This window comes from Notamacropus eugenii, chromosome 3 (assembly GCF_028372415.1).
Source record: "Notamacropus eugenii isolate mMacEug1 chromosome 3, mMacEug1.pri_v2, whole genome shotgun sequence".
NCBI lineage: Eukaryota > Metazoa > Chordata > Mammalia > Diprotodontia > Macropodidae > Notamacropus > Notamacropus eugenii.
This window is the reverse complement of record NC_092874.1, coordinates 346316329-346329082: the sequence shown is the minus strand read 5'-3', so window position 1 is coordinate 346329082 and position 12754 is coordinate 346316329. Positions and strand designations below refer to the sequence as shown.

The window sequence follows — 12754 nt, the reverse complement described above, 5'->3', positions numbered from 1 at the left end:
AGCTCAACTTCGTCATATTAACAACTGGCAAACCCAATTGGATTCAGTCAGAGGAACTTCATTCCTATTTACCAATATGGGATATCCATCCTGCTCCCTACCCTTCTTCTTGGTGATATAGACAACCACCAAACCCCATCTTGATTCCTCCTAAAACCTTTACCTCCACTTTATTTAGCTTAATATTACTACAATGGGCTTACATCTTTCCTCCTCTTCCTCAGTGCCAGGGTTCAATAAAATCTGTGATGGAGAAGTATTAAGCATCAAGGAGAGAGGATAAGAAGCAAGGATAGGATGGAAAACCTCATTACACCATGGGTTCTTACTATCTAGACTTTATCTTTCATTACCTTCCTAGCAAGAATTAGCAACAAAATGGAATAAGAACCTGGGAGGACATACATTTCCAATTGTCAGTCTTCACTGTTTCCCTTCCAGGGCCTCAGTGCTCTCCTCAACACCCACAAAATCCCTATTCCCAATATGGCTCATTGTAGCCCCAGTCCCTTATTGTCCTCTTGTCTCCTCTGACTCTACCATGACCATTACCTCCTCTGAAACTCCCAAATATTTATCCCTTTGTCCCAACAGAGATGGAGTAAACAGGACCAAATGTACTTGGGGCAAACAGAGCTCTTAGATCAATTTTTAAGACAAACTAAATTGTTGGGTTGGAAGGGAAAGATCTTGAGACACTTACCCCAGGACACATCTGAAGGAGTAGAGAAAAAAAGGAGACAGGGGAAAACTCAAATGCCATATGGAAGTTCCCTATTTTAAACAATTATTTTTGTTCACTGCTGTTGAACTAAGTTGTTTCTGTAATAAGGAAGGCCTGCAAGTGCTGCCCCACACATTTTTAAGCTCTGGAAGGTTCCAGTTGCCTTGTCTTAATAATAGCTCTTTCCCCCATAGCCTCTCTGCTCAGACTCTTCATTCTCCAAACCAAAGTCCCCCTGAATAAGAGTCTCTTGCTCTACTTAGCATCTACCTTGTCTCAGCTCCTACCCCAGGCAACAGGAGCCATTACCAGTGGTTTGGAGCTAAGAGTAATTAATTCCACTATTACACAAATGGAAGGATGGATGGAGAGAAATTCTTGCTGTTGGGACTTATCAGGGGAACAGAATATCTGTTCCTAGCTTTTCCAAGCTAGAACTCAGAATGTATTTTCCCATAGAAACAGTATTATAAATGGTAAATAGTTTCTAGAGTACTAAAAGCATTATGTTTCAGGGATATTGCGAGTTAAAGAGACTCACAGGATGGTCCAGGATATTATTTACTTAACAATTCTAGAACAAGATGGAACTTGCACATCTAGAACAACAAGGAAGTCTGATGTGTTCTAAGGAACATAATAAAGAAAATGCCTATGGTAAATATCACATTTTGGGTTAGATTATTAGATATGGTTGCTTTTAAAAATAAGGACTCTCAGTAAGAAAATTACTTGGGGGAGTAATGTCAGAGTACATAAGGGCAGATGGCTTATTCTCTGATCCACATATACTGACCCAACAACTAAATCTGAGGGAAAATTATGAACTTACATCTAGACCCAGGACTTCAGCCTTTACTAAGAGAAAACACAGAATACAAGAGATAAAAGGTACCTTAGAGACTATTTTACAGATAAGGAAACTAAAGACCAGAGTGGAAAGGGATTTGTCCAATACCAAAGAACCAGTATTAAAATCAGGATATGAATCCAGATCTCGTGGTGGTCAAGCCAACATTATGCTTCAGCTTCCAGTTTTTTCATTAACAAAACACTAATCCCTAGGCCATATTTCTAAGTGTCTCCTCAAAGTTACATTACTAGCTATGCAACCCTAGCCTAGTCACCCCAATTTTTTGCCTCAGTTTCCCCATCTCTAAAATGAGGGTACTAATAGCACCTACCTCCCAGGGTAGTTGTGAAGATAAAAGTAGGTAATAATTTTAAAGTCTTTAGCAAAACTTAAAGCACTATATAAATGCTAGCTATTTAATATTATTATTACCATTGTAATTATCTCTACCACACCTTAATTCCAGGGCTATCTATGACGATGCACACCAGCAACCTCAGATATTTTATTGAAATATAATAATAATCTATATACTCTTGGGGTAGGGAAAGAGTAGAGTGGAGGTTTCCTTTGACAATGACACACTATTTTCTGATTATTTCATAGATGTAAGTCTTGTATCCCACATGAGATTATGAATTACTTGAGATCTGATAAACCAAGTCTTATTTTTTTGCGTCCATTGGGCCCAAGAGATGCTCAATGAATATATATGGAATATGATAAATAATTAAAAATAATAAATTGTACATAGAATTTCAAGACTTGTGTAACTTTTTAAAAATTCTCCCATTTGTTTCTGCTTGTGACATAAAAACTGTGGAAAAGGTAAGAGATTACATTAATGGTAAAAGGGATGACCACTAGGAATTAAAGTAGCAGATATCAAAAAGGTTTGGGCACAAGGCTACAAGACATGTAGCTTGTTAAGGGACCTAGTATGTACCCGGTTTTGTGCTAAAAACATTTTTTAACAAATATCTTCTCATCTGATGCTCACAATAACCCTGTAAGATAAATGCTATTGCTACCCCCATTTTACGGTTGAAGAAACTGAGACAAATAGAAGTTAAGTGATTTGCCTTGGGTTACACATAGGATAAATGTCAGAGGTTGAATTTGAACTCTTGTCTTCCTGATTCCAGACCCAGTGCTATTCTACCCGGTGTTTTTGTGGAATATTTATTAAGGATGTTAGATAATAGCCTTAGAATTGGTACTATCTGTGGAGTGGTTAGAAACTCACCTGGATATGGTGAAATTGGAGGTGTAAAAGGAGAACCAGTATTATGATGAAATAGGCTTGAAGAGTTTGAATTGGATGAGTGTTTGAATTGAATATTTGGCATTTTGTGGGAAGATATATTCTGATAGTAAATGTGAATATGAAAAAGGTGGGGTGGGTATTAGAGATGATGTACAAAGCTATCCGGGTCCTGGTAATCACTTGGCCTTGACCCTTATGTAACTGTGAACATGGTCCTAGTCTCCCTCTCTCCTTCCCCATTCACTGCCCAGCACATATACTGGCATGGGAGAACTGTGATGGGAAACTGAGTAATATTGGGCTTAAAGTATTTATTTGAATCAGGAACTTTTTGAGTTTTTCCCAACGTGTTTTGGGAAGAGAAGGTCCAGAGTGAAACCCTGAGTCATGTGTGACTATGAGTAGCAGGTTTGCAACAGAGGAAACCACTGGTCTATGGGTGTCACGATTTTCTAACCTATCAATCAATTAGCTAGGCACAGTGTCAAGTGCTGGAGAGACAAAATCCAAACACATCCTTCAAGGAAAATAACATGCATATAAGTAAATAGAAATACATATAAAGTTAATACAAGATAATTAAAATTAATACAAGATAATTTTAGTAGTTGGGGGATCAGGAAAAGTCTCTTATAGGATGTGGCACTTGAGCTGAGCTTTGAAGGAAACACATTCTCAGGGGCAAAGGTGAAGGAGCATTCCAGGAATCAAAGACAGCTTCTGCAAGGACAGGGAAATAGTAGAGGAAATGACATGAATGAGAAACAGCAAATAAGACAGGTTGGCTGGAACATAGAGTTCCATATAATACATTTGAAAATGTAAGCTGGAGGCAGATTGTAAAGGACCCAAAATGCCAAACAGAGGAGATTGTATTTTACTCTAGTGGCAATAGGGAGTTATGTTGATTTTTGAGCAAGGGAATGACATGGTTAGACTTGTGCTTCAAGGAATATTGCTTTGGCAATTGTGTGAAGGGTGGGTAGAAAAGGGGAGAGAAGAAGCAAGCAGCTCAGTTAGAAAATTATTGCAATAGATCAGGAAGGAGGTGGCGAAGGTTGTGTGAGTGAAAAGCCAAAGACAAATATAACATGTTACAGAGGTAGAACTGACAAGACTCAGCATATGGATGTGTGGAAAGAGAGAGTGAAAGGATTGGGGAAAATGAAAGGAAAGATGATTTAGGTAAAAGAAAATCATAAGTAAAGAGTTGCACACATTCTTATTGTAAGCCAAATTCCAGTAGCTACAAGAAACCCTTTTGAAAAGCTAGCTTTTAAACACTGATTACGAGACATGAATTTAGAACTGAAATAAGTTCTTACAGTTTTCATCCTGGGCAATGCATTGTAAAGGGATCCCAAAGAAAGATGTGTAGCTGTCATTGTACCATACCAGAAGCTCAGTGCCCCTGGGGATATCGATACAGGCTCGGTAGAATATATTTGACCTATTCAAAACAAAAAGAAAACCCAGTTTAGTAACGTGTATGAATGCATTTGCTCTATCTACACTTTTATAGCCTTCAAAAGTTTCTGCCCTATTGTTCCTAAATCGTTTCTGTTTGTCATAAATCTGTACTCACCTTATCATCACCAGACCTCAATTAGTGCCTGTAACCAAGTGCCAATAAACAACTTGCATTTTATTTCCATAGTGTCCCATGAGAGAGATTCTCTAATGAATCAGAAGGCTGTCTCATCCAAAAAGGACTGGACATCAAGAACTTATACAGAAATAATTCGTTTTATTCTAAGAAAAATCCTCCCTCATCAAAAATAGAAAAGGCACTAGCTCCCCAACCTGATTGGGACATTGCTTTCTTATTTATAAGGGAAAGCATTAAGGAGATTTCTCCAACTTGTAACTGGAAGTCAACAAATCCGTAATAAAACTAAGCTGTCCTGCCCTCTAAGGACCTAGTGAAATAAAAATCCTTTTGGCCTCTTTCTTCCTAAATTTTGATACAGGAGAAGAGTCAAAACCCCTGAGTCAGAGGGAAATTCAATAAATACAGGAGGAACACTTCACTCTGAAAGATTAGGCACCAAAACGATACAGCCAAAGTACAAAGAAATGAACATTTTTTATAACAGCTAGTGTGCTGGAAAAAAAATATCTATGGATGAAAAAAAAAATGTGAGACTTTCATTGGTTTTTTTTTTTCTTTCAATGAAGAATTACTACAAATATTAGCCTGAAGTTCAGGATAAAAGTGTTTAGGGCTGGTAAGCCTTAGATTTAGTCTTTCTGTAAGGAATTGGCCCTAGCAGTGCAATTTGTTCCTTGTATAACACTGCAGACATGAGGAGAATCCTTCACCACATTTTTCATGGCAGTGAGATATGCACTTGTCAACATATTTTGTCACCACAAAGTGGCTCTTGGCAATAGGATCATAAAGATCAATAAAAAAGTGCAGATTCTCAATATTTTACTTGCAGCTGCAAAAATTTCATTTATCTTGTTATTTTCCTCACTCAGTACCATTCTGTCTCACGAGGGCACTGCTAGCTAAGCAGAATGTTTTTCCCCAACATTCTATGAATATCTGACAAAAACACCAGCCGTTGTCTGGCCCTCCTGACCCCTCCTCCTCTAGCATTACCCAAAGCTGTGCATTTTATTAATTCTTTCCACGATTACATTAAAAAAATCAAAACTGGAGCTGTGCTATAAATTACCAACATCTCCTAACTCGAGAAAAATCAAGACTTGTACTTGTACTTCAACCTTGTAACATTTCATCTCTCCATTTGGCTTCCCTTAACATAAACACAGTGGTCCGGCAAATGAATGTGCTAAAACCAAATGACACACTTTGCTGCTGAAAGAGCAGAACTGTTTTCAAGCAATGGGTGGTCTTCTTAGGCTTGGAGTAGGCCGAAAGGGAGAAAAAAAAGTGTAAGTGTACACCGTTCCTTACAAGCAGACAGAGCTTCCAAAACTCGCAGAAATCTCTGCATGTTGAAACACATCAAAGGGATTTTTCCCTTTTCGGATAATATTTCCTTTGCTGACATGTATTTAGTATTGTGGATGGATGACTCATAAAGATAGCTTCATGGCGTCCCCACACAGTTGAAGGAGAACACATGCCAACAAACATTATTGTCAGCCTCAAAATAAAAACAAAACGTTCAGCTGAGGGTCAATCAATCAAGGGCGCTTTGAAGAAAATTCCATTTAGATATTACAAATCATAACAGAACGAATTTAAACCAGCTGACTTTTTGTGAAGACAACGTCCATGCACAATAAAAATTAGGCTGGCTCTTCAGTGTCCAACTTTTCTATTTTCTTACACTTGGACTGAGTCATGGGTGATGGATGCCAGTTTTTTAAATTGTGTTTTTGTAGTTCATTTTAGAAAGATCTGAAGTAATCGAAAACAGATCAGCAGAGAGAACTCTAAGTAAAAGCTCCATCATGAAAGGAAACTTGTAAAATTCACTTAATATTGACAGATGGTAATGACTTACTCATGACCACCTTCCTCTTAGGCTTTTTCTCAGTTTGTTGAGATATGGCATTTGTCTTTAAAAGTTCTCTTGGTACCCAAAGCATCGTTAACTATTGCTGAATAGATAGAAAAAGTCTTTTCTTCTTGCTGTTTGTTTTTATAAAAACATGCATCTATATTCAACACAAGTAAAGACAATGTATAACATTGGAACTGATCTTTCCTTTGAATTATCATTTTCATTTTTTAAAAAGGTCACAGAGAACATCTAGGCATAAAGGTACAGACACACTGTTTTCCTCTGGTAAGTTGGTACAATATAGGAAGGAAACCAGAGTTTCACAACTTTTAACCTGTGTCAGGAAGAAATTTAAAATGTTTCATTCAAAAGCCAAAGCAGAAAAGAAAAATAAATCACTGTGGGGAAAAATGCAAGTTGGCCCAAAAAGGGAATTCTGCTTTGATGTGTCTATAATGCCTAATAAAGCTAAACAGTTGCTTCTGATACTAAAGGGAACACAACTGTTTATAACTGAGGTCATATATTTATATGACACATGTTTTCATGGGATTTTGGTGTGAGAACATTTAGCTGTGCTTTGGGTTATTTGGGGGGTTTTGTTCAATTGATTTGTACCTGCCTCCTCACATCCACTCCAACCTTGAGAGGAGTTAAACGAGAAAGGCTTGAACAACAGGTGCGTGGAGTTGATCTGGTTTACTGTCTTGTAAACCCTGCTTTTTACTTGCTTCCCAGAAACCTTCAAGTCCAAATCCTAGTGAAAAGGTTGCTTACCATCCACACCTTTGCACTCTAAAACAATCTCAGCACCTCAGATCACATCCCAAGTGATCAGAGACATGCCTGAGCTTTGTGGCAGCTCAGTTAGAGGTGGAGAGATGGATACTCCAGGCTCAGGCCAGTTGCTGCAGAACAATCTGTCAACATTCCTGCAAGGGTTACCTTGGGCCAGTGATTCACGCATTGTCTTTGTGTAGATGAAATAGTTTCCCTTGGGAGAGAGGCTGAAGGCAGCTGAGTGTGAGGATTCTTGAAGTTGTCTAAAGGACAAGGGATCAAATCACATGTGACTCAGTGCCTCAGATTCTGTCCAGGGTCCCTAGACTGCTTTATCAGCATTTGTTTTGGTCACCAAAACACAGCACACTGAGTTACAGGCCTTAACGATGACTTTCTTTTTGCTCCAAAATTGTGATTCCATTAGTGTAGGGAATTCACACTGAGGAAAACAATCCACTAATGGAAACTGGAAGCTCCTCTGTAACTTATCTTTTGAGATAATTTCATGGGGCACTGAGTAGTTAAATGATTTGCCAAGGTCCCATAAGCTAGCTTGTGTCTAAACTTAAACTTGAAACCATTTCAGTAAAACTTCAGGGTTAGCATTCTATCCATCAAGACACACTGGTTCTCTCGGAATACTAGTTTAATATTATGATTTTATGATAACAATAGAGTTGATTTAATTTTGAGCAGAGAGTTAAAAGGGGATTCTTCTCCCAGTAATCTTGTCCTCAAACTCTCAAAAAACTAAGAACTAAACATCATTTGGAAATCTTGCACAAAAATTCTGCCAGCCTGGCCATGCCTGCAGTATTTTTAAAAGCCACTTAGCAGGCCTGAATTTTTATACACAAGATATGGTGTTTTGAGTTCCATAAATGGTAGATAAATCAAGGTATACCTTACCTGTACTGTACTACTGTTAGATTCTGCTCCCCGCAGTGCCTAGCACATCGAATATATCTCATCCAGCTTGACTTACTAGGTTCCCCACCATCAATAAAGTGCTGTAGTGTCCCATCTTGGTCATATATCTAGAGAAGAGGTCAAAAGGTCAAGTAGTTAGAACAAATCATCAGCAATCATTTTTCCTCCTTCTCTTGATGTCTTCATGTGTCTGCTACAGAATTTATAACCCTGAGATTTGCCAGGACTTACTGATGCTCTCAGAAACTCAACTGAAATAAGAGGGAAATTTTTTTGGTGATGCAAGTCTATCACAGCTTCCTTATCGAGCCAATCTTTGTCATATTAAACATATCTATGGTGTCTCAAAGATGTGGCCATGTTTCCCAAAGGATATTTAACCTATTTTGACAAGCAACTCCTAAGTAATGAACTGCTGGATAAACAAAGAAATCTGGATAGAGAGGCTGCACTGACATAGCTGGAACATCTGAATCAAAGTCTGCCAGCCCTAAACTCATTAAAGTTCTTGGATATTCTGAGGTAGAAAATGTTTGCTAAACAAGATGGAGAGGCAAGGGTGGGATGCAGCTATGGAGCCGCATAGCCCTAGAGGGAGAGAACAACTCATTCTAAAAGAGAGAAAATCTCATCTCACTTTATAGAAGTGTAGCACTTCTGTTGTTAGGAGCTAGAACTATTAGAAGGAATAGTCTCATCAAAGAAAAGAGAGGAGAGAGAGAAAAAATATTCATTACTTATTAAATCTAAAGCTCTCAGTTGAGAACTACTGACATGAGATTTGTCAGATTTTTTTCTGATGGGAATTCAGAAAAATAAAATCAGCATTAAATGTAGCAATCAAGACAGCCCATAAACGCTGAGGATCACATGATTTTCTAGTATAGAGAGTCCCATGCTGGGACACTTGCTTTGTGGACCTTGGAATGGCATATAATCATTGAGAATAACCATTCTCAACCCAATAATAATAATTATAGTAATAAGTAATAACATTATTATATAACATAGTTATATATAACACAATAACAGTAATAAGTAAATTATCAAGGTTTACCCACTGACCACATTCACTTGTAGACCACATATCAGCCTACTACTTGACTCATTTCCACATTTAATCTTATTATCCCATGCTCCAGGTTTCTGAGACATTTTCTTTTTAATTAAAAAAAATTGGAATCTCTCATCAATTAAATCCCTACTTTAGTTTATTAGATATTCTTTAAGAAGTTGGAGAAATCTCCTTTCCCAATAATAATTATTCATATATTTCTATGTATTAAATACCTTACCATTATATGATTAAATAAATATTAAAATTAATGAATATACAATTTATTCACAAATGCAATCAATAACAAAATAAAGACTTTTTTTTACAATATTTTGAATATAAGAAACATTATAATCTGATTAACTTCAAACCCTCAACATAAGAGTAGATGACTACACTTCTAGAAACAGAATTTAACCATTCTAGTTACTCCAGATTACTAATTTACTGATTAAAACCTCAAGAAACCTCTCCCTAGTCTTCTTAAGTATGAGTTAAGTTCAGTCTCTATTAAAATGTCCTCTCAGTTATCACAAGGAACAGTTTTATGAGGGTACATTGGAAAACTTGGAAAGCCCCATATTGGGACCAATTCTGCAGGCAGGGAGGAGAGGTTTCAAAATAGCTACATGGATTTGTGGTAGTTGTAGCATTTCCAGTCCAGGAAGAGACTGGATTATTGCAAGGTTCAAGCCTGGGGAATGGAATTCTCCCATCCCAGGATCCGTTGAAGCAAGCTGTAATGGAATATAGTAAAGACAAGAGAGTTTGGAAGCAGCGGAGCAGAGCAGGCAGAAATAGAGGCAGAGATGGGCAGATGGCAAAGAGGACAAGGACGGTATTGAGTACACTCAGGCTCCACCGGAGAGGTTGGCATATTTGTCAGGTAGGACAGCAAGGAGTGGAACCAAGTGAACTTGCCCATGGTTGAAAATAGAGGTGGCATATTTACATCCAGAGTTTACTGTTCTTTTTAAGTTGTTTACCAGCTGTTTTAAATAGGACTTTAAAGGCAATCTTTAGATAAAGATTTAGATTTAGATTTTATCTTTGTCTAGATAAAGACAATATTGATCTTAATTGCTACTGAATCGTGTATGTCTTTAATTATATAGAGAGTGTAAATATGGAGCACCAGTGTATAGACACAGGTCTAAACTCAGGATTGAGGGACTGACTGTGTCTCTGCTTAGCTAGCCAAGATTTTTCTCTTAGCTTGGAGGTGGGTGAGTGGGGTTCTGAGCTATCTTTGTGAACCCTGTACGATTACATACATAATTTTTGTTTCATAAGCTCCCTGAAATAATAAAGAAAAGGATCCAGGTTGGTCTGAGGGCCATTATATTACCCTGATCTAAAACTATAAGCTCTTTGATTATGGTAGGATAGGTCAATTTAAACACAGGAGCTTTAGGCAGTTTCTAGCGTAGCTCTAACAAAATGATGCAAGTCAAGGAAAAGAGAATGTTGATGGTTATATCCCAAAATTAATCCAATAGGAGGTAAAAGGAAAGGTCTGGAAGGATCAGCCCTCTATTTTTCATTTGGGAGGAGGGAACTCCCTCCTTACCCAAACTTCGCCCTCCAAAATGCCACCTGCTGGTTATAAATTGTAAATTATGCTGGTTTCATTTTTTTTTTTAACGTGATTCTCTTTTCTCTAGATGGGAGTCAACCCTTTATTTCTTGTTTATTTTAAGCAAAGTTTCCTGCAATATATTGCAAGCATTTAGTACACTCATGGTATATACATTTTAGTTTTTAATTTTTCTGAATTTTCTTTTGTTATATTTTATATTAATTTTTTACAGCTTAAGTGTAAAGTTGAATTCAATCCAGTATTGACTATTTTTGAGGAAAATTGTTGAATATTTAATTCTATTTTAATTTTTTATTTTGCCAAATTTACTATCTTCTCCTTCAACTTTGATATGCAATTACCTTTTAAAGCATACTTTTATTTCATTATGAAATTTTGTTTTCTCATTTCTCATTGAAGTAATCATTTTTGTTTGTTTTACTTTGAATGCATGATCCAAGAAAACTGGGCAGAAGGAGAGCCTTGCAGATTCAGAGAAAATAAAGAATCTCACATAAAATCTGATTGAGAAGTTGACTGAGGGGCAAGCTTATTCTACCTGGAAAGATAATAGAACAAAGGAATGGAGTCTGCGCTGTCCTGATACGCAAACACCAGCATCAAAAAAAAAGCACAAAGGAAGACCTATATTCTGTTACACCTATGATTAAGATGTCCACACACACACAGCCAAAAAACCAATGCAACATTGGTGTGGTAGGAAATGAGAACTATATTACAAGCTTTCATAAAAGGAGATGGAGCCAGGGAAGGAGATTGCCCAGTGCCTTCAAGTAATGAGTATAACCTCATCAGGAATTTCAAGTAGGTCTTTTCCACTGGAACTTATAGGTGCATGGAGAAGACTGTGAAAAAAATTTCAGATTCAAAAATATGGATTTCTGATAAATTTTTTCAATCAAAAAATTCACTTTCTTTCCTTCTACTTCTCTCTCCTACTCCCATTGAGAAAACAAGAAAAAACTTGTTGCAAACATAAAGAGCTGGGAAATACAAACTCCTACATTGCCCATTTCCCCCTAAAAAGTATTTCAAACTGTATTCTGATTTCATTGCCTGTCAGTCTGGAGGGAGGACAGCATATTTCATCATAAGTCCATTCGAAGTCTTCACAATATTGTTGTCATTGTATAAATTGTTCTCTTGATTTTGTTCACTTTACTTAGCATCCATTTCTCTGAAAGTGTTCCCAATACTATTTCTTAAATCACAATGATATTCTAGCACATTTGCATACCATAACTCATCCAGCCATTCTACAGTTAATGGGCACTACCTTACTTTCTAGTTATTAGCCACTGCAAATGGAGCTCCTGTAAATATCTTTTTACACATGGTTCCTTTTACTCTCTTTTCTCTTTAAAGTACAAACTTAGCAGTAGGTCAAAGGGTACATACAGTGTAAACGTTTGGGGTCATAATTCCAAATTACTTTCCAAACTACCTGGAAAAGGCACCAATAGTGCATCCATGTATCAGTTTTCTCAAAGTCCGTCTAATATTTGTCATTTTTCTTTTTTTATCTTTTTTTATCAGTGTATGGTGGAATCTGAGACGTTTTAATTTGTACCTCTCTGTCAGTGATTTAGAGCATTTTTTTCAGATAGTTATTGATAGCTTGGATTTCATCCTCTGGAAACTACCTATTTATAGTCTTTCACCATTTATCAATTAAGAAATCATTTATCAATTGAGAAACAGCTCTTATTCTTATAAATTATGTTCAATTACATATCTTGATGGCATTATTATCTTTAGGAACCAGAAGAATATGAAGGACTGCTGAAAATATTAGATCAACTAATGCTTTCTATGAATAAATGGCAGTTTTAGAGAGCCTCTGACAAGTATATGGGTCACATAGAACCTCAATAAGATATGATCATTAACCTAGAGAAGACAGAAATGTTGCAGATTTGGGTCATGTTCAAAGAACATTTAAGAACTAAAGACTTTTCTAGGATTTCTTGTTTATTATTGCAAATTCGCTAGAAATTCTATTGCCATTGCTAAACCACTGGATGACCTTGTTTGAGCATATATAATTTAAAAAATGTA

At 36.9% G+C, this 12754-nt stretch overlaps 1 protein-coding gene across 2 annotated transcripts in view; it reads right to left on the bottom strand.

Moving 5' to 3' along the window:
* The window catches only part of PRDM6 (PR/SET domain 6), a 170124-nt gene that overhangs the window by 48597 nt on the left and 108773 nt on the right, over positions 1-12754 (bottom strand). For both annotated transcript variants that reach the window (XM_072597171.1, XM_072597172.1), the window contains exons 4-5: positions 8019-8146; positions 4170-4294 (exon numbers count right to left, since the gene is read on the bottom strand). In XM_072597171.1, the coding sequence (XP_072453272.1) occupies positions 4170-4294; positions 8019-8146 (253 nt within the window). The remainder of the gene's footprint in view (positions 1-4169; positions 4295-8018; positions 8147-12754) is intronic.